The sequence below is a fragment of the Choloepus didactylus genome, chromosome 6, assembly GCF_015220235.1.
Source record: "Choloepus didactylus isolate mChoDid1 chromosome 6, mChoDid1.pri, whole genome shotgun sequence".
Taxonomy (NCBI): Eukaryota; Metazoa; Chordata; class Mammalia; order Pilosa; family Megalonychidae; genus Choloepus; species Choloepus didactylus.
The window spans coordinates 90,056,280-90,078,419 of record NC_051312.1 but is presented as its reverse complement, the minus strand read 5'-3'; the positions used below and the strand labels follow the sequence as shown (position 1 = coordinate 90,078,419).

Sequence of the window (22,140 nt, the reverse complement as noted above, 5' to 3'; positions counted from 1 at the left end):
GAAGGGAGAATGATAATGTAATATGTACATACATGATAATGAGGGTGAATTTAAAGGTATGGGAATGGACAGGGGTGATTATGGCTAGTTAATGGGATCATAAGTATCAGTGCCGCACTGAAGGCAAACATAATCAAAAGTGGTTGAAAGTGGTTGCCACAAAGTAGCATTATAAACATAAATAATAAGGTAAGACACTGGTACAAAGAGTTAACAACAGAGCAGTATATGGAAAAATTGCCCATTACATATTACAGACATTATTGAATAGGAATATCTTACCAGAGCAACACTAATACTAGGGACAAATAATTAGCAACTGATAAGAGCTCTGGTATGTTTTGTGTTATGATACTTGTTTAAAATTCAGAGTGATGATGATTGCACAGCTAAGTGAAGATAATGTGAGATGCTGATTATGTATCTTAGACAGAATATATGCCATGTGAAATTAGGAAGCCCCTACTTAATACGCCAAGTCCTCAATCTTGAGGACTTAGAGCTGTAAATTGGAGGCTAAGCCTGCCTATATTTATGCCTAAGAGGCACCTCCAGAGAACCTCTTTTGTTGCTCACATGTGGCCTTTCTCTCTCTAAGCCCAACTCAGCAAATAAATTCATTAACCTCCCCCCTACATGGGACATGACTCCCAGGGGAGTGAATCTCCCTAGTGACATGGGACACGATTCCCAGGAATGAGCCTGGCCCTGGTTATCAAGATATTGAAAGTAACTTCTTGACCAAAGGGGGAAAAAAGGTAACAAAATAAAGGTACAGTGGCTAAGAGACTTCAAATAAAGTCAAGAAGCTATCCTGAAGGTTTATCTTTTGCAAGCTCCAGCTAGATATCCCAAATAGCCACAGTATGCCATGCCCTAACCAACAGTAGTTCTGACATACCTAGGTCCCTGTCTGAGATTCTATAAGAGCTTCACTCACTAAATTTATCTCTCAGAAACTTAAATTCACCAGAATGTTCCTATACCAGACAAGGCCTAAAACCCAGAGGCAACAGCCGCTTAAGAACAACAATCAGATGTAGCCCCCTTCCCCATAATGTCGACACCCCTTTTCAATATGAACAAGTTAGGGTGGTCATTGCCTAAATACCCCTGAAGATCAAGAAAGTGATTAAATGAGAGGAAAGGGTAGCAACAGACAAAATAGGTTTTAACAAAAGGATTACAAATACTGAATCTAGGGTATTAGTGCTAGGGTATTAGAATAGAAAGGAAGTAACTGAAAAGGTGGAGTCATAACCCATAACATTCTTTGAAATTTGCTCTATAGCTACTCGTTACATTGTACTTTGAAAGTTACCACCTTTCTGTATATATCTTATATTTCACAATAAGGAAAGAACTGAAACTGTGTTACTGTAACCCATAACATTCTTTGAAATTACCTATATAACTATTTGTTAAATTGTACTTTGAAAGTTATCACTGTTATGTATATATGTTAAATTTCACAATAAAATTGTATTAAAAAACGAAGCACATAAGATCTTTACTTTCATGAAGTTTATCATATATAGTAAGGGAGCTAAGATAACCATACAAACACCTGTTATACTGATTTAAAATGGTACTAGTGGTATAAGAAAAGAACAAAGTATTTTTTTTTAAGTGGGAACAAAAAGAAATTTCTTCCTGCAAATGATTGTAAGAAAGTTTTTCAGAAGCATATAGAACTGTGCTGTCAATACGATATCCACTAGCCACAAATGGCTATTTTAATTAAAGTTAATTAAACTTAAATAAACTTAAAAATTCAGTTCCTCAGTAAGACTAATTGAGTGTCAAGTGCTTAACAGCCACATGTGGCTAGTGGCAACTGTACCAGACAATGCCTAGAACATTACCATCATCGCAGAAATTTTACTGGACAGTGCTGACCTGGAGAATTCAGGAGTTAGTAAAGGGCACAGAATGGGCACATAAGGACAAAACAACCTTTGGCAAAAACAACAACAACAACAAAAAATACTCTTTTTAATCTTGGGTTCATTTTTTCGCGTTTCCTTTGATAACAGAGCAGCAAGACCAATCTACTATGGTCTGAGGACCAAGCTCAGAATATAAACCTAGGGGAAACGATCTAAGCCTTATATGAGTAAAAAGAGTTGTTAACTCTTGGTCTTAAGAGGCTGTTGCCTCTGGGTTTTAGGCCTTGTCTGGCATAGGAACACTCTGGTGAAATTAAGGAATTCTTCATCAGAGTCCAACCTGTACCCAAAGCATTAGCTAAAAATAAAGTACTCGTTTTCCTAATTCTTTAGTACCTAATTGAGGATATGGAGTCTTGGACTGACTTAGAATTCAGTCAGTAAATATACTTATGGGAGAATTCATTCATTCAAAAAATATCTGCTGAGCATCTTCTATGTGCAGAGCACAACAGTAATCATTAGGGATTAGAAGCATTTAAACCACTAAGTATTCAGCAAATTGTCACAATAGCTTAAGAATTGCAAAATCCTAAGCAGGGAAGAAATCAACAAATTCTGCTCATCTGTGGACTGGCAGTGGTTCCTCAGAGAAGCAAAAAGGGAGGTCACAATGCGCCTTCTCTGGCATACTCTCTGAGGGTTGTGACTTCTGAGGTATCTAATGCCCATTAATCCGAAACAGTCAAGATGACTTAATAAAAAGCAAACAAAGAATTTCCCTCAAGAAGAAAAATAATAAACGAATTGAAGTTTATAGAACCTATACTAACATATAAAAGAAACAAACAAACAAAAAAACCCTTGCCAAAAATATAATCTCAAAGAACACCCTTAAAAGGAAACATCAATAAATCAACACTTATCAAACTACTGATCAACAGAAGTAGTACACTGGGAGCTAGGGTGACATAAAGATATCCAGACAGTCTCTGAACTCCATTGCTTTTACTTGTGAAGATAAAATGTTCATGAACAATTACAGTTGTTCTCTTACAAAAGTGTAAGAGATATACCCAGGAAACAATTATAGTACAAATTCTGAGTTGAAAGGACCTTGGAGGTCTTTTAGTTCAATCCTATCCTTTGTCAGGAATCCATTTTACATTATCCATACAAGACATTTTCAGCTAAAGAGCACTATGGATGAAGATGTCACAACCTCGCAGACAGTTCAGAAGTAATTGAAGATAGTATCCAAAAGGAGTTGAACATAGGTGTTAAGATTCAGAGAAATAATGTTTAGAAATATGGGTTTGGAAGTCAAGTGATTATCAAATAAATACAATACTAACAATGTACAACAACACACTAAAGTACCATTGTGGTAGTTTAAAGTTATATGTATCCCAAAAAACATCATGTCTTTTTAATCCATTCCTGTGGGTGTAGACCTATTGTGGGTGGTACCTTTTGATTAGGTTATTTCTATTGAGATATAAATGACTTCAATCAAGGTGGATCTTAATCCTCTTACTGAAGTCCTTTACAGGAAGATAAAAGAAGCTGAGAAACAGAAGCAGAAAGATGAAATTAAGAGAAGCTCACAGAAAAAGCCCCAGAGAAGTTTAAAGAAAGCCACAGAGAAGCCAGAAGCTGAAGCAACTCAGAAGAGAAGGACCAGTATGCGGGACACTGTTATCGAGTTCTGACTTGGCGGGCCTGGGCCAGGGGAACTGATCAGCCCCTAGGAAAGGTAGTGGGGCACGGGTGGTAGCGCCCTCCACGGCCCCCCGGGCCTGAGAAAGTGGAGCCGAATGCAGGCCCCATTTCCTCACCCCAAAGTACAACCGTTGGGGAGGGCTTGCCGGAGAAACACCCCCCCCCCCCCCCCCCCCCCCCCCGTGCCTTACCCGCACCCTCCACCCTCTTCGTTACCGGAGCAACTCCCGCCCCTTTTCAAACAACCTCCGTGCCCTCTCAGAACCAATCCAAGCCTTTAACCTCTACAGCTACCCCGCCCTCTATACCGCCCGATATAAGCTTGTACTCTCCCCTAATAAACTCTCTTGGCTTCTTCACCCTCAAAGAAACGTGTCCCGCCTGTTCCTTCTCGCCGCCCTCCACACCTTGCACGCCTCCGCCGGGGACCGGGCCCAGTCCCCCGCCTCGCCCTCGCCTCCGGGAAAGAGCCCCCGCCGCCGGTACCCTCCGAGCAATCCCGAGAGCCTAGGATTTAGCTACCGGCCGCCACTCCCCCCCCAGACGAATCAACTGCGACCGCACCAGTAGACATCATCATGTGCCTTGCTATCTGACAAAGGAGCCCAAGCTCACTGTTAACTGGTCTTCAGCGAAAGTACTGGCCTGTTGATGCCTTAATTTGGACATTTTCACAGCTAAGAACTGTAAGTTAATAAATTCCCATCGTAAAAGCCAACCCATTTCTAGTATACTGCATTTCAGCAGCTTTAGAAAACCATTAACAACCACTATGGCATAAGGTCCACTACTACACAAATTCAGGGGGGAAAAAAGCAATGTTAGAAGCTAGAAGTCAGTCTACTAAAAAAGGGGATAGAATAAATCAAGGTGAAATTCTACTCTATCCCCTAACCACCCCTAACTCTCAACTATCTATAGACTGCTCCTGTTTCCAACTGAACCTAGAAAGGAGGAAAAACTAACATTCATTCAGCAGCTACTACGTGTCAGACATGGTGCAAGGCATTGATGAACATCATTGAATATATGTAGAACCAGAGCTTTCTGGTTATTAGACTTCCCCAGAGATGGGTTCAAGGACTCTGTCTGGCCTATAATTCAAATCTATTATATTTTATAAACATTGAGAAGACAGTTTAATGAGGAAGAAAGAGTACTAGAGACGTAAAGACAGAGGGCCTACACTGGGGTTCTGGTCCTGTAGTTCTATAGTTCTGGGAAAGTCACTGAGCCACTCTGGGTACATTTCTTAAGTATCTGCCCCATCTACCTCACAGGTTGTTCTAAGGATCAAAATGGGATAACGTATGCAAAAGGATTCTTTAACTATAACAGATCATCACTGATATCCATTCAATCATTTGACAAGTATTTACTGAGTATCTACGCTACTTTGGGCTCTGGGGTTACATTGGTGAATAACAAGACTGACAAGGTCCCTGTTCTCATGGAACTTACATTGCAATAGGTGGGAGACTGAAAATAAACACAAATAAGTGAGTAAGGGTTTTCAATCGTGATGGATCTGCTAAAGAAAATAAAACAAGGAGATGTGAAAAAGAGTCACTAGGGGAAAAGGAGATACTTTGATGGAGTGGTCAGAGAAGCCCTCACTGAAGTGACATACCTGAGACCTTAAAGACCTCTTGAGCCAAGTGAAGAGCTGAGGGAAAAAGTGTTCTAGGCATAAGGAACAAGATAAACTTGGTATGTTCTTTCAGTTTGAAGCACTGAAAGAAGGAGGTATGCCTAGGACATGATGAGTAAGGAAAAGAATGTTACGAGAGGAGGCCAAAAAAAGACACCACAGTCTTAGCCCATGAGAAGCATATTATCATTACTGTAAAGTCCTTTTTTTCCAACGTAGCCTAAGAAATTCAGTAATTGATGAAAATATCTGTGCATGTGCTACTAAGAGTAGGACACCTTCAAATTTCTAACTGAGCAATGCCATCACTAAGAAGTAGAAAGGCCCTTTAAAACAGCTCAATACAAAAAATTCTTTAAAATCATACCTAAACAAATTCATCATTTATTATAATATTTGGCAGGTAAAATAGTAAAAAACCTCTTTCTAGTGAATAAAAGTGATAAAAATTACAGAATTTGGGTTGATAAAACACTAAAGACTTTAACAGAAAAAATATCAGTTCATTCAACAAATATTTATCGAGTACCCACTATGTGCCAGGCATATTCTAAGCACTAGAGATAGAGCAATGAACAAATCAATTATGATTTAAGCGATAATTTCACACAAGATTTAAATGCAGAAGTATCATAATTCCAGAACTGAACCTCAATTTATTTTATATCTCAGCATTTTCTGAAATAGGAGTTAAAAACAATCATATACACCTGTCAGAAAGAAAACTTACCAAGGAATTCTTAATCACTTCACTTCTATAAAATTCTGGAAAAGAAGAAAAAGAAAAATAAATGATACGGAAGAAATTAAGCTCATTCACTAACTCTTAATCCTATAAATTTTTAACACATTCCAGGAAAACATTTAAAACATTTCCAAAGGATCTATTCTCACTTTACTCTTATCATCAAAAAAGAAATAAAATTAGAAGGAAGAATTAAGTAAAAGTGTTTTAAAGGGAAAAAACATCAGTAAAGAACAGTCAAAACCTTTTTTAGAGTCAATTATTCAATTTAGTGATTGTTACCTAACCGTCCTTTTACCTTAGATTATAATTTGAGCCCTTAAAAACTCAAAAGACTTTTGCTTTCCCTTCTCCACAACTGATTCTATATGCTTTGGTTTTCTCAAATATCTCTAATGATTATCCAATTGTAGCACTGTGAAATGAATATCGATCTAGCAACCAGGGAAAACTAAGGTCTACACATGCTGTCTCTAATTTTCTTGGGTCGATTTCTTCACTAGAAAACTTAAGGAATTAGACTAATAATCGAAGGTCCTCCATTATCATTCAAGTTTCATGATGCTACAAACTTTCACGTGTTGGTAACTGTAACAAAACCTGAAGACCCAATGAAAAGAGGCAAATGTGTCAGAGGTTCAGACAAACACTCTGCCCAAGTTACCTCCATGCTGCTCTGTCACTGCAGAGTCTACAAGGACTCACGTATCCTTACAACACTGTGAGGCAAAGTTTCTCAAGTGTGATGCATATACCACTGAAACTTGGGGTGATTTTAAGTGATACATGGACAAACTTTATATTTTTCTAATATGTTAAGATTTATATCTCATATATCTAAACAATAATCATTAAGTTCCATAAGGGCCATAGCATTTGTTTTATATAACTACTGTTTCCTCAGCATCTAAAACCATTTCTGGCACAGGACAGACACTCAATAAATATTTTTTTGTTGAATGAATTTCAAAGATTATGCTTAGGTTTATAATTTTAAAATAATAAATGTAAAAAAAATTAAACACATAACAGTTTAGATGGGACTCAGAGTGAAACTTGCAAAGTAATCATTCACTAATGACTGAAGGTATGGAATTTTCAAGCAGTAAAGGAAAACTGGACTTAGACATAAGACCCTGATGGGCAAACTCTTCTTGAAAAGCATACTATCCACATTGTTTTATCCTTGTCTTTCTTAAAAAGAAAAAAAAAAATTTTAAAGATATAAGTAATTATTCCATTTGGTAGAGAGAAAGTAACTATATTAAGTTAAGAGAGCAGGTTCTAAGTGAGGAGTTACAAGAGAATACCAATTTTTGTAATTACATTAACAATATCACAGATGATAGGATTAGGCTGCTTACTTTTATTTTTTGTCTTGGTAGTTTTCTAATTTTTCTATTATGAACAATTATTTTTAAATAAGAAGAAAGATAATTCTAATACTTAATTTCCTATGGATGATAATTTATTTTACTGCTAATTTTAGGGTATTTCAAACAATGTTATAAATAAACAATCTTTTGTATATATATCCTAAGACATCTGAATCTATGGGACAAACGTTTTAAAGTAAAACTGCAAGACCAATAGACAAACATAGTGTGACTTTTTTTATTACAGAAGTTGTAGGTTTATAGAAAATCATGCAGAAAATACAGAGCTCCCATATAACTGCCTCAAACACATAGTATTCCCTAATATTAACACTCTTCATTAGTGTGGTACCATCTTTCTTACAAGTCATGAGATATTATAATTATACTACTAACTACAGGCCATAGTTCAAATTAGGGTTCACTGTTTAAGATTCACAGACCTATGGTGTTTTTTTTTCCTTTAATTTTTATTCTAGTTACATATATACCACAAAAAATTTCCCCCTTTAACCACATTCGGATATATAATTCAGTGATGCTAATTATTTAGTGTGTGCTACCATTACCACCATCTACTACGAAACTTTTCCATCACCCAAAACAGAAAATCTGTACCAATTAAGCATTAACTCACCATTCGCTACCCCCACCCTAACCCATGATAACTTGTATTCTAGATTCTGAGTCTATGAATTTGCTGATTCTAATAATTTCATATTAGTGAGATCAAACAATATTTGTCTTTTTGTATCTGACGTATTTTACACAATAAGATGCTTTCAAGGTTCATCAACATTGCAGCATGTGTCAGAATTTCATTCCTTTTCATGACTGAATAATATTCCATTGTCTGCATATCCCATATTTTGTTTTTCCATTTATCAGTTGATGGACACTTGGCAATCACAAATAATGTGGCTATCAACATCGGTGTAAAAGTAACTGTTCAAGTCTCTACTTTCAATTCTTTTGGGTATATCCCTAGAGGGGGCATTGCAGGGTCACATGGTAATTCCTTATTTAACTTTCTGAGGAACCACCGAACTCTTTTCCAATGCAGCTGCACCATTTTACATTCCCACCAACAATAAACAGTGTTTCTATTTCTCCATATCCTCTCCAACACTGCAAGTTTTCGTTTTTTTTAATGCTAGCCATTCTAGTAGGTGTGAAACAGTATCTCATTGTAGTTTTTATTTGCATTTCCCTAATGGCTAACGATGTTGAGCATCCTTTCATGTGTTTTTTTGGCCATTTGTCTCTCTGCTATATCATTCTATTAATGTGGTGCACTACATTAATTGATTTTCTTATACTGAATTACTCTTGTATAAGTGGGATAAATCTCTCTTGATCATGCTGTATAATTCTTTTAATGTGCTGTTAGATTCAGTTTGCTAGTATTTTGTTGAGAATTTGTATCCATATTCATAAGAAAGACTAGTCTGTAATACTTGTTTCTTGTGTTGTCTTTATCTGGCTTTGGTATCAGAGTAATGCTGGCCTCATACAATGAGTTAGGAGGTAATCTTTTCTGTTCTATTTTTTGAAAGACTTTGAAAAGGATTAGTGCTAATCTTCCTTAAAGGTTTGGTAGAGTTCGCCTGTAAATATCTAATCCTGGGCTTTTTTATTGGGAGGTTTTTAATTACTGATTTAATTTCTTTACTTTTTATAAGTCTATTGAGATTTCCTATTTCTCTTTGCATCAGATTAGGTAATTTGTATGTCTCTAGGAATTTGTCCATTTCATCTAGGTTTTCTAATTTGTTGGCATATAACTATTCATATTACTCTCTTATAATCCCTTTTATTTCTTTAAGGTCAATAATAATGTCCCCAACTTCACTCCTGATTTTAGTTATCTGTGTCCTCTCTCTATTTTTCTTTGTCAGTCTGGATAAAACTTTGTCAATTTTATTGATATTTTCAAAAAGCCAACTTTTAGTTGCATTTATTCTATTGTTTGTCTATTCTTTATTTCATTTATCTCTGCTCTATTCTTTACTATTCCCTTCCTTCTACAAACTTTGAGTTTAGTTTCTTCTTTTTGTTCTAGTTTCTTTAGGGGTGAAGTTAGGTTATTGATCTGTGACTTCTTTTTAAGGTAGGCATTCAGAGCTATAAATTTTCCTCTGAGCACTTCCTTCACGGCATCCCAGGTTTTGGTATCCTATGTTTTCATTTTTATTCATCTCAAGATATTCCTAATTTCCCTTGTGAGTTCTTCTTTGACCCATTATAATAATGTGTTGTTTAATTTCTGCATATTTGGAAATCTTCTAGTTTTTTCTTTTGTTATTTATTTCTAGCTTTATACCATTGTGGTACAAGAATATACTTTGAAATGATTTCAATATTTTAAAATTCATTAAAATTTGATCTGTGGCCTAACATATGATCTACCCTGGAAAGTGTTCCAGGTGCACTTGAGAAGAATGTGTATTCTGCTTTACTTGGGTGGAGTGTTCTATATATGTCAATTAAGTCTAATTGATTAACAGTGCTGTTCAAGTTCTCTATTTCCTTACTGGCCATCTGTTTAGACATTCTATCAATTATTGAAAATGGTATACTAAAGTCCCCAACTATTATTGTAGAACTATGTATTTCTCCCTTCAATTCTGTCAATTTACGCTTCAAACATTTTGAAGCTCTGTTGTGAGATGCATGTATATTGTTAATCATTGTATCTTCTTGTTGGATTAAATCAATATATAACATCCCCCTTTTTTGCTTGTAATCTCTCAACTGACTTGTAATCTCTTTTATCTGACAACAATATAGCCACTACGGCTCTCCTTTGATTATTGTTGGCATGGAATATCTTTTTCCACCCTTTTATTTTCAACCTTTTAGTGTCTTTGTATCTAAACAGAGACTCTTGTAGACACATAGATGGATCATGCTACCAATCTCTGCCTTTAAATAGCGGACTTTACACCACTGATATTTAAGGTAATAATTGGGAAGGAAGGATTTACTTCTGCCATTTAGCTATTTGTTTTATGGGTCTCATATATTTTTTGTTCCTCAATCATTCCATTTCTGCCTCTTTTTTTGTATTTAGTTGCTTCTTTGTACTGTACTATTTTGATTCTCATCTTCTTTCCTGTTCTATTTTTCAGTGATTTTCTTAGTGGTTACCTTTGTAATTACAATTAACATCTTAAACTAATTAACAACCTAATTCAACTAAAACCAACCTAGCTTCAGTAGTACACAAACTCTGTACTCCTATATCTTCATCCTTCCTCCTTTATATTGTTACTGTTTCAGATGGCATCTTTAGATATCGGTGTAAGCCCATTAATATAGACTTAAAATGTCATTTTACACATTTGCATATTAAGTCACATAAGGGAGAAAAAGTAGTTATAGACCAAAAGAACAATAATGCAGAATTTTATATTTACCTATGAAATTACCTGTACCAATGGTTATTTATTTTTTCTTATGGCTTCAAGGTAATGTCTGGTGCTCTTTTATTTCAGCATGAAAGACTCCCTTTCACATTTCTTGTAAGGTAGGACTTCTGCTAATGAACTCTTTCAACTTTTGTTTATCAGCAAATGTGCTGTTCTAGTTTGCTAATGCTGCTAGAATACAAAACACCAGAAATGGACTGGCTTCTATAAAAGGGGGTTTATTTGGTTACACAGTTACAGTCTTAAGGCCATCAAGTGTCCAAGGTAACACATCAGCAATCAGGTATCTTCACTGGAGGATGGCCAGTGGCATTCAGAAAACCTCTGTTAGCTGGAAAGGCACATGGCTGGCGTCTGCTCCAAGTTCTGGTTTCAAAATGGCTTTCTCCCAGGATGTTCCTCTCTAGGCTTCAGCTCCTCAAAAATGTCACTCTTAGTTGCTCTTGGGGTGTTTGTCCTCTCTTAGCTTCTCTGGAGTAAGAGAGTCTGCTTTCAACGGCCATCTTCAAACAGTCTCTCATCTGTAGCTACTCTCTCAGCTTCTGTGCATTCTTCAAAGTGTCCCTCTTGGCTGTAGCTCCTCTTCAAAATGTCACTCTCAGCTGCACTGAGTTCCTTCTGTTTCTCAGCTCATTTACATGGCTCCAGTGATTTAATTTAGACCCACCCTGAATGGGTGGAGTAACACCTCCATAGAAATTAACCAGAGTCATCACCCACAGTTGGGTGGGGCACATCTCCATGGAAACACTCAAAGAATTACAATCTAATCAACATTGATATGTCTCCCCACACAAGATTACATCAAAGACAATGGCGTTTGGGGGGACATAATACATTCAAACCAGTACATGTGCTAATTTTTCCTACATTTTTGAAAAATAATGTTGCTGGATACAAAATTCCTAGTTGACTTATTTATTTATTTTTTTAATCTTCATTTTATTGAGATATATTCACATACCACGCAGTCATACAAAACAAATCGTACATTCCATTGTTCACAGTACCATTACACAGTTGTACATTCATCACCTAAATCAATCCCTGACACCTTCATTAGCACATACACAAAAATAACAATAATAATAATTAAAGTGAAAAAGAGCAATTGAAGTAAAAAAGAACACTGGGTACCTTTGTCTGTTTGTTTGTTTCCTTTCCCTATTTTTCTATTCATCCATCCATAAACTAGAAAAAGTGGAGTGTGGTCCTTATGGCTTTCCCAATCCCATTGTCACCCCTCATAAGCTACATTTTTATACAATTGTCTTCGAGATTCATGGGTTCTGGATTGTAGTTTGATAATTTCAGGTATCCACCACCAGCTACCCCAATTCTTTAGAACCTAAAAAGGGTTGTCTAAAGTGTGCGTAAGAGTGCCCACTAGAGTGACCTCTCGGCTCCTTTTGGAATCTCTCTGCCACCGAAGCTTATTTCATTTCCTTTCACATCCCTCTTTTGGTCAAGAAGATGTTCTCCATCCCACGATGCCAGGTCTACATTCCTCCCCGGGAATCATATTGCACATTGCCAGGGAGATTCACTCCCCTGGGTGTCTGATCCCACGTAGGGGGGAGGGCAGTGATTTCACCTTTCAAGTTGGCTTAGCTAGAGAGAGAGGGCCACAACTGAGCAACAAAGAGGCATTCGGGAGGAGGCTCTTAGGGACAATTATGGGGAGGCCTAGCCTCTCCTTTGGAGCAACAGTCTTTGCAAAGGCAAACATTTCAAAGATTTTAAATATTCCAACCCACTGTCTTCTGGCCTCCATTGTTTCTAATGAAAAATTTGCTGTTAATCCCTTGTATGTGACAAGTTGCTTCTCTCTTCTCTCTTACTGTTTTCAAACTCCTCTCTGTCTTTGGATTTTGACAATTTCACTATAATGTGTCTTCGTGTAGATCTCTTAGAGTCTCTTTGAGTTTGCTGGATTTCCTGGATGTGTATATTCATGTCTTTCATCAGATTTGGGAAGTTTTGGAACAGTACATTTTTGAGTATTTTTTTCTGCTTCTTTCTCTTTTTCTTCTGGGACTACAATGATATGTAATTTGGAAAGCTTGATGATGTCCCACAGGTCCCTCAGGTTCTATTCATCTTTAGGTTCCTCAGTCTCTATTCATTTTTCTTCATTATTTTTTCTTTCTGCTCTTCACTCTAGATAATTTCAATTGTCTTAGCTTCAAGTTCACTGATTATTTCTTCTGCCTGTTCAAATCTGCTGTTGATTCCACCTGAGTTTTTCATTTCAATTACTTTACTCTGCAGCTCCAAATTTTGCAACAAAATTTGTTTGATTCCTTTTCATAATTTCCATCTCTTCATATTGTTCAGAAAATGTTTTCCTAATTCCCTTTAGTTCCTTGTATATGGATTCTTTTAGCTCACTGAACATATAAAGTCTTAATGTATAAGCATCTTGGGGTATGGTTTCTGACAATTTTTTTTTTTTCCCAATGAGATTTCATTTCACTGAAGGGCTATGCAGAAAGGCTTCATGGAGAAGGCAGTATTTAAAATTGATCTTGAAGAATGAGCAATATTTAAAAAGATTAGAGGTTGGTAAATTCTTCCATAATAGGAAATATTTTATGTTTTTCAGAGCAAGGGGGAAAATTAAGGGATGTTATGTAGGTACTTATAAGAGAATAAACAAACTTCCACAAATTTTTCATTGGTGGAACCTGAAATATAATAATAATTGAGTACATTTTTTGTGTGTGATACAGCTTCATTAATGAGAAGAATGAAATTCTCTTTTTGGGAGGGATAATATTTCACTTAATTGAGGTTCAAAAGTAGTATTCCTTATCAAAATACATCATAAATGTTCATCTGTTAATGCTCATCTGTAATATGATTTCACTTATTTCATCTTTGAAAATATCTTTCCACGTGCAATACTACTTTTTTATTGTTTTGGTCTTTTTTCAACCATTACAAAATATGAAAACCATTCTTACCTCACAGGCCATCAAAAACAGGTGGTGTGGTTGGATTTAGCCTGCAGCCACTAGTGTGCCAACTCCTACTGTGTCAGGTCTCAATTTATTTCCTATCAGCTCCTAATGTACCCTTCAATGTGCATTCTAGTATAAACATCATTGTTTATACTTTCCATAAAGTATTAGTTGTTTAAACTGAGTATGATGTCTTAAGCTTTCACAGAAAGTGATGGAGGGACAATGCAGGAAGAAGATGCTCTCCTGTCATTTCTGACAGAGGCCAGGGGTCAGCCATGTGGGTATAAGGTTTATCAGGCAGAGTCCGTCTGTGGTGTGGAGCTGCATGTACCCTAGAAAAAGATGCTGTTAAACTTAATCCATTCCTGTATGAACGCACTTAAAGTACGACATTTTGATGAGGTTACTTCAGGTAAGGTGTGGCCCAATTCAATCAGGATGGGTCTTAATTCTATTACTGGAGTCCCTTAAAGGCAGGATGAAACTCAGAGAAGGAGAAAGACATGGGAAGCAAGAAGCTGAAATTCAGTGGAACCCAGAAGAGAAGGGAGAGGCCAGGAGAGGCCAGGAGAGGCTGCCATGTAACAGAGGAGCCTAGGACCAAGTATCACCAGCAACCAGCCCCAGAATGCCAGTCTTTGGGAAGAAAGTATCACCTTGATGACACCTTGATTTGGATTTTCTCCTAGCCTCAAAACTATGAGCTAATAAATTCCCATTATTTCAGCCAACCCATTGCATGGTGTTTGCTTACGCAACCAAGGAAAACTAAAACGCTGTCCAAGTCACAGGCCCATGAACATGATTCCTCTGTGACCTTGTAATCTTGGCCTGGCAAAATACTTTTCACAGCCACCACCCCATAGAAACTAGATTCTCCTAGTTCCTGCCAGCACTCAGACTTCCACAGCACATTCATGCCACCAGTTGCTAATTGCCTCATCTCTCATCTGTGGTCTGGAAAAAATGGCCTATTGCTTGTCCAACAATTCCAGATCCAGCCTGGCCACACCAGCAAAATTCTGGTGAGCTAAACCACACCTTCTCCAATGAGGCCTGAACACTTTCCATATTTGTCCTTTCATGGGTGCTCTCATTCAGCCCTAAGGTACAATACAGAATTTCCTTATATCATTTATCATTATTAATAATTTTATATTAAACTTAATGTTCTTTAATCTACTATGCGGTTTCTAACTCATGATTGGATCCAGACTGCTATATCTAAAATAGGTGAATAGGGGTGTAAAAGAAAGTATACTGGAGGAAACAGCATAATTAAGAGCATAATAGAGCAAAGCACTGGATATGATCCTAGAATATAAACTGGTTTCAAGGAGTGCATAATAATATGACTGTTCGGTATAGCAAAGATAACACATCCTTTTATTAACTGTAGCATTTAACAATAAGGCAAAACCACTGCTTCCTTTTTATCCATAGACTTGCAAATAGTGTACTGTGAATAGCATATAATCATGGAGACAAAAATATTAATATATAGTTGATCATATTGATAAGTGGTTTTACCCACTTTTCGTCTCCCCAAACTGATTAAGTGATTAGAAATGTATAAAACAACCGAAATATAGTCCTAATTGAGAAAATTAAAAATACTAATAGGTCTTTTTTCTTTCTTCCTTAGCAAATACCATGGAGTGATCAGAAATAATTTTTTAAATGTAATAGTTAAACATTAGCTGCAATAAGAAATAAGATCCCAAATTTCAATTACTTAATGTCTCAATACTTATGTCTCACTCATGTAATAGTGCAATGTGGGTAGTTCAGGGGGGGCAACTTTCCTCCATGTGGTGATTTAGGGATCTTCCATCCTCTTCCCCCTGTAGCTTTGCCATCAGAGTCTTCATCATCATCTGTGTGATCTGGGCAAGTTACTTTTCCTCTCCGTGCCTTAACTTTCTTCAGAGTTTTTAGAGCTGCGTTTTCTTGATTCGACATTTGACCAATTACTGCATTCCTTTAACTGTTTTCCAGAGTTTTAAAGAAGCCGGCTCTGCCAGTTGTTGCTAGTGGCTCAACAGCACCCTGTGGAGGAACAGCACCCTGGAGCGTATTACACTGCCGTCTTGGGCAACCGGAAGACTCAAATTCTGGCAAATTCTCTTTTTCCTGTGAATGGCCATAACTTCCTGCTTCTTTGCATGCTTTCTAATTTTTTGCTGCAAACTGGACATTCTAGGTATTATGCTATTATAACTTTGGAAATTTAGATCTCCTACTCCCCTGAGATAACCAGTTTTGTTGTTGCTGTTCTTTTTCTTGTTGCTCAGGGATGGAAACGTCAATTTGTTAAGTTTTCTAAACTATTTTTGCTTCCAAATAGGGAATGAAAAGAGAAAAGAGAGGAAAAACAATAGGTTTTGCATCTTTAATACACTTCTGCTGCTTTTGCCTGAAAGGGGTTGGAAAAATGGCCACCCTTAGAGCTGCCCCCAGTGATCTGAAGTAGATGGTCAATCTGACCACACACCCCTGGATTTCAGAGGGCTGGGTCTTTATAGCCTACCCTGACACCAGGAAGCTGCACCAGAAGCCCGGGATATAGCCCCACTCCTGTGTGCCAGTTTGTTGGAAGATGGGATGGTAGCCAATGCATGGAGGATGAAATTCACTGATATTTATGGCAAGTTACCAGACTCTTCTTCTAAGAGCTCTTCCTTGGATGCAGCATGCTATACTACTAGACTCCAGAGTTTCAAAACAGTTGATTCAGACAGTGTCTGCTAGTGCAATAGTTGTTTTGGTGGAGGGACTGATTCCTGGAGCCTTCTATCTGGAAGGACTACTCCCACAATCCTCCTAAAGAGGTTGTGTTTTATTCACTTAATACTTAATAAATTTTTGTATTGTTTGCTTTTGTTAAAATAAGTATATAGGGGAACCTAAGATGGCAGCTAGGTGAGACAGGGCAAAAAAACACTTCCATGAAAAATACTAGATAAAAACCAGAAAGTGACACAGAACACCATTGCCAGCGATGTACCAGCCGGACAAGGTCTGCTAAATCCACAGGGAACATGCATTTGATGAAACCAGGAGCCTGCATTCTGAAACGAGTGAGCGAGTTGGCTGAACGTCCCACGGCCGCACTGCTATGTGGGGAAACAGTGGGCTGGCGTTTGGAGACGGACTAGTTCTTCAAAAAAAAAAAGCCTTGGAGCGGCTGCAGATATGACAGGGAGAGCCACGCAGTGAAGCACGGTGGGAGCGGGCTGGGCTAACGCCTCGGTGTCTGGCATGGAGGATACCCCTTCCCACACCCGCTGCTGATTGTCTTGAGACCAGAGGAGCAGAGGGGAGCCAAAAGGAGAAAAAAAAAAAAACGCATTCCTTGCAGCCATCTTCCCAGCGGGCAGGGGACGCTCCTGCCCAGGGCCAGACCCACAGCCCAGAGCTGCGCCAAGAAACCCAGTGTGACGGGGAATCTTTCCCGCAGCACTACACACAACCCACAATATCAGCCATGGACAGTGGCCTTAAATACATCCACGGCTCATTGTCCCGGAGCTTGGGAGGGTGGAGCTGTGTGAAAAGGGGGAAGTTAACGCGTCCCATTCAACCATCTTTGAAGCAGGCTGGGAGCGCCCCTGTGTGGCCCAGTGACCCAGGGCTTCCCTGGTGGGCTGGCATGCACTAGTGACGTGGTGTGGCCTTCCCTCAGCAGAGGTCCTGGAAGAGCACAGCTGGGAAGGGGGAACTGCTCGGAAATCGCAGGGACCCTATGCTAATACCAAGGACTTGTGGGTCAGAGGCAGAGACAACTGGTGGAAAGACTGAAATGAAGGCTTAGGCTCCTGCAACAGCCTTAAATCTCCGGGAACACCTGGGAGGTTTGATTATTAAAGCTGCCCTGCCTACCTAACCACCCAGACACACACCCCATATTCAGGTTGGACAGCACCAGCAACACACCCAAACTTGGTGCACCAATTGGACCCCACAAGAATCAGACCCCCACACACCACAAAGACAAAGTGGGGGAAAACTGACTTGAGGGGAATAGGTGACTCACGGATACCATCTGCTGGTTAGCTAGAGAAAGTGTATGCCGCCAAGCTGCAGTTCTGTCAAATTAGGGATCAAGTAAAGCAAATGCCAAGAGGCCAAAAACAACAGAAAATCTTAAAGTATATGGTAAAACCAGACGATATGGAGAACCCAAACCAAAACACCCAAATCAAAAGATCAGAAGACACACAGTACTTGGCACAATTAATCAAAGAATTACAGACAGGCAACAAGAGCATGGCTCAGGATATAAAGGACATGAAGAAGAGCATGGCACAGGATATAAAGGACATAAAGAAGACCCTAGAAGGGCATAAAGAAGAAATTGCAAGAGTAAATAAAAAAATAGAAGATCTTATGGAAATAAAAGAAACTGCAGGCCAAATTAAAAAGACTCTGGATACTCATAATACAAGATTAGAGGAAGCTGAACAACTCAGCCTTCTCGAGGACCACAGAACAGAAAATGAAAGAACAAAAGAAAGAACGGGGAAAAAAATTGAAAAAATCAAAATGGATTTCAGGGATACGATAGCTAAAATAAAACGTCCAAACTTAAGACTCATTGGTGTCCCAGAAGGGGAAGAGAAGGGTAAAGGTCAAGAAAGAGTATTCAAAGAAATTGTTGGGGAAAACTTCCCAAACCTTCTACACAATATAAATATACAAAGCATAAATGCCCAGGGAACTCCAAATAGAATAAATCCAAATAAATCCACTCCAAGACATATTCTGATCAGACTGTCAAATACTGAAGAAAAGGAGCAAGTTCTGAAAGCAGCAAGAGAAAAGCAATTCACAAAGGAAGCAACACACAAAGGAAACAACATAAGACTAAGTAGTGACTACTCAACAGCCACCATGGAGGCAAGAAGGCAGTGGCATGACATATTTAAAACTCTGAGAGAGAAGAATTTCCAACCAAGAATTTATCCAGCAAAACTCTCCTTCAAATTTGAGGGAGAACTTAAATTTTTCACAGACAAACAAATGATGAGAGATTTTGCTAATAAAAGACCTGCCCTACTTCAGATACTAAAGAGAGCCCTACCAACAGAGAAAAAAGCTGAGGGACTTCACCACCAGTAGATCAGTCCTATAAGAAATGCTAAAGGGAGTTGAGCAGGCTGAAAGGAAGGGACACTAAACAACTGACTGAAACTACATGAAGAAATAAAGATTTTCCAGTAAAGATCACATGGTAAATATAAATACCAATACTACTGTATTTTTGATTGTAACTCCACTATTTACTTCCTACAGGATCTAAAATACATAAACTGTAATGATAAATCAGTGGTTTTGGACTCAATGTAAAATATGTAATTTTTGACAAGAACTATATAAAAGTGGGGGAATGAGGGAGTATAGGAACATAGTTTATGTGTCATATTGAAGCTCAGCTGGTGTCAAAGAAAAACAAGATTGTTATAGATTTAAGATGTTAAATTTAAGCCCCATGGTAAACACAAAGAAAGTATCAGACAATATGACTATAGAGATGAAAAGTAGAGTAGGGGTTCCAAGAAGTGGGGGAAGGGGCAATGGGGAGTTAAGAAATGAGTATAGGGTTTCAGTTTGGGGTGAAGGGAAACTTCTAGAAACGGATGGTGGGAAGGTGACAGCATTGCAACATTCTAAATATCATTAATCCCACTAACGGAATGCTAGGGAGGGGGTGGAATGGGAAGATTTAGGCTGTATATATGCTTCCACAATTGAAAAAAAAAAAATGTCTAAATAGATGACAATTAAATGCCAAGGATGATCCTGGATGAGATCTGAGGATGGAGGAGAGGAGGCTCAAAGGGACACAGATGGGACATAAGGGGGAGAAAAAAAAAAAGGAAATATAGAATGTAAGCTTTGTATCAAGATTGAATTTCTTGAACTTCTTAGCTGCATTTAATGGGATTGCATAAAAAAATGTTCTTGTTCATGGGAAATGTATATGTGAATTATATTGGTTTTTCAAGGATGTGTGCAGCTTGCTCTCATATGTTCAGAAGACAGAGCAATAGATGATGGATGATAGGGAGAGAGGGAGGCAGGGAGGGAGGGAGTGAGGGAAAGAAAGAAAGAAATGGTGGTGTGACAAGATGTTAAAGGTGGTGGATCGGGGTTTTGGGGGAGCGGGGTCGGGGTATGCTGGAGTTCTATGTATGGGGTTTGTACTGTTTTTGCAACTGTTCCTGTAAGTTTGAATTTATCTCAAAATAAAATTTCTTATTAAAAAAATAAAATAAGTATGTATTACTTTCAAACTCTGGGCGGGGAACAGATAATTCTTTTTCTTTAACTTTTTTTTTTTTTTTTTTGAGAGAGGAATTTGTTAGCTTAATCTGCAAGGTGTCTAAATTAGTTTCCCAAATATATATCTCCAGCCCTAAGAAGATGAACAGTATTGTTATTTCTTCCAAAACTTTGTTGACTGACTTATGTATGAATAAATAAAACTAAACAATTTGCCTTCTCGTTTATACCCTCAAAATGTACTTGTTAACCAAAATGAATTGAGGATAAAGAAGTCATACAATTTGGAAAGAAATCACTGAGCATCCTAACATGCTAAACTTAAGCCTACACTGTCTATCATTCTGTTATACCTAAAATATTATCAGTGAAATTTAGCAACGTGTTGCAAAGGAAAGAATAGTCAACTTAGAATCAAAAGCCAATTCCAGTCCCCAATTCACCATGTATGAGCTTTGTGACACTGGACAAGTCAATTAGTGTTTTGAGGCCATAATTTCTTCACCTTTCAAAGGAGAATGACACCTGGAAAATAAGAGGGGTTTTATGAAGCTCAAATAAAATAGTGAATTAAAAGCACTTTATAGGAAACTGGAAGAGCCAACAAAGGACAGGATATCACCATGTGACTAGAGGCAGAGATACAGTTCAAGAAATCCCAAGGATTGACAGCAGCCAGTATCAGAACCCCACAGACTCTGGGAGAAAAAAAGCATGTGAATGTCTTAATTTTGGACTTCTGGCCTCAAAATCACATACCAATACATTGAGACAATCGGCTCAATCAAGGCAGAAGCAATTCAGAGAGACATATCTAACTAAAGAAACTATTTTTACATAATTAATCATGGGTTTGTACTGATTTAAATTTTAAGATATCCATCCACAGATTTACGCTGCTAAAAAGATTTAATTTAAAAATTTAAAACCACTTTATAAAGTATAATTAATATAATATCAATTTTTATTAATTCAATTTGAACAAAATCATCTGACAAATTTTCAAAAGATATCATCTGAAACCACTTCTACATAAAAGGGCCCATTAGATACAAATGCCTCCCCATCTATCCATGCTAAGATCTAAAGGAACAAAACAATCAGAGATTGCAGGACATGGTTCCAAGCAGCATTTTTGGCATACATTCCATTCATTATTCAATTTTTATTAATTCAATTTTTTTTAGTACCTCAACGTCACTCCTCCTAGGAGAAATAGAAACTTAAACTATACTGCAGAACTATTTTTCACCTATCAAATAAACAAAACTATTTTTCACCTATCAGATTAGTATGTTGATGAGGTTGTGGGGAAAAAGGCACCGATAAATAGCAAGTGGGAATGCAAATTGGTACAACCCCAAACAGAACTATTTTGCAATATCTGTCAAAAATTCAAGTATCCACATTCTTTAACCCAGTTATTCCACTTCCTGAAATTAACATATAGCCATACTAGCACTAATACAAAATAATTTACTTACAATGTTAGTCAATGTAGAACTGTGTATAATAGCAAAAGAGTGGAACAACAAGGAAGGAAGGAAGGAGAAGAGGAAGAGGAAGAGCAGCAGCAGCAGCTGTTTGCTCTTTATGGGCTGATACAGAGAAACCTCCAAAATTTATTTAGTGGAAAATGTAAGAAATAAGAATATTCCTATATTTTTCTTGTGTTTACATAAAGAAGTTCAGAAAAGATAAAACAAGAAATGAGTAACAGTGGTTATCGGAGTGGATAAAAAACCCAAGGAGGTGGGAACAGGTGAAAGGGAAGTTTTCATTTAGACGTTTATATAAAAAACATGCACTGCATTACCTACTCAAAAATTTGAGTTAAGAAGAAAAAAATACTTGAGTGCCTAGTATGTGCCACACATTGACCCAGGAATAGAGCAGTGAGCAAAACTGAATTCAAATTTTCTGCTTACATTTTAGTGGAAGGAGACATACAATAACCAAATAATTAAACATAAAGTATGTTAGATGATGTTAAGTACTGTAGAGAAAAGTAAAGCACAGAAGACAGAGCAAAATGTCACAATTTTTAAAAGGGCAATTCAGCAATCCATGAGAGC

The 22,140-nt window shown here is 37.6% G+C and overlaps 1 protein-coding gene across 2 annotated transcripts in view; it reads right to left on the bottom strand.

Annotated features, from left to right (window-relative positions):
* Positions 1-22,140, bottom strand: part of UVRAG (UV radiation resistance associated) — a 421,213-nt gene that overhangs the window by 365,976 nt on the left and 33,097 nt on the right. For both annotated transcript variants that reach the window (XM_037840712.1, XM_037840711.1), the window contains exon 3: positions 5,993-6,027. In XM_037840712.1, the coding sequence (XP_037696640.1) occupies positions 5,993-6,027 (35 nt within the window). The remainder of the gene's footprint in view (positions 1-5,992; positions 6,028-22,140) is intronic.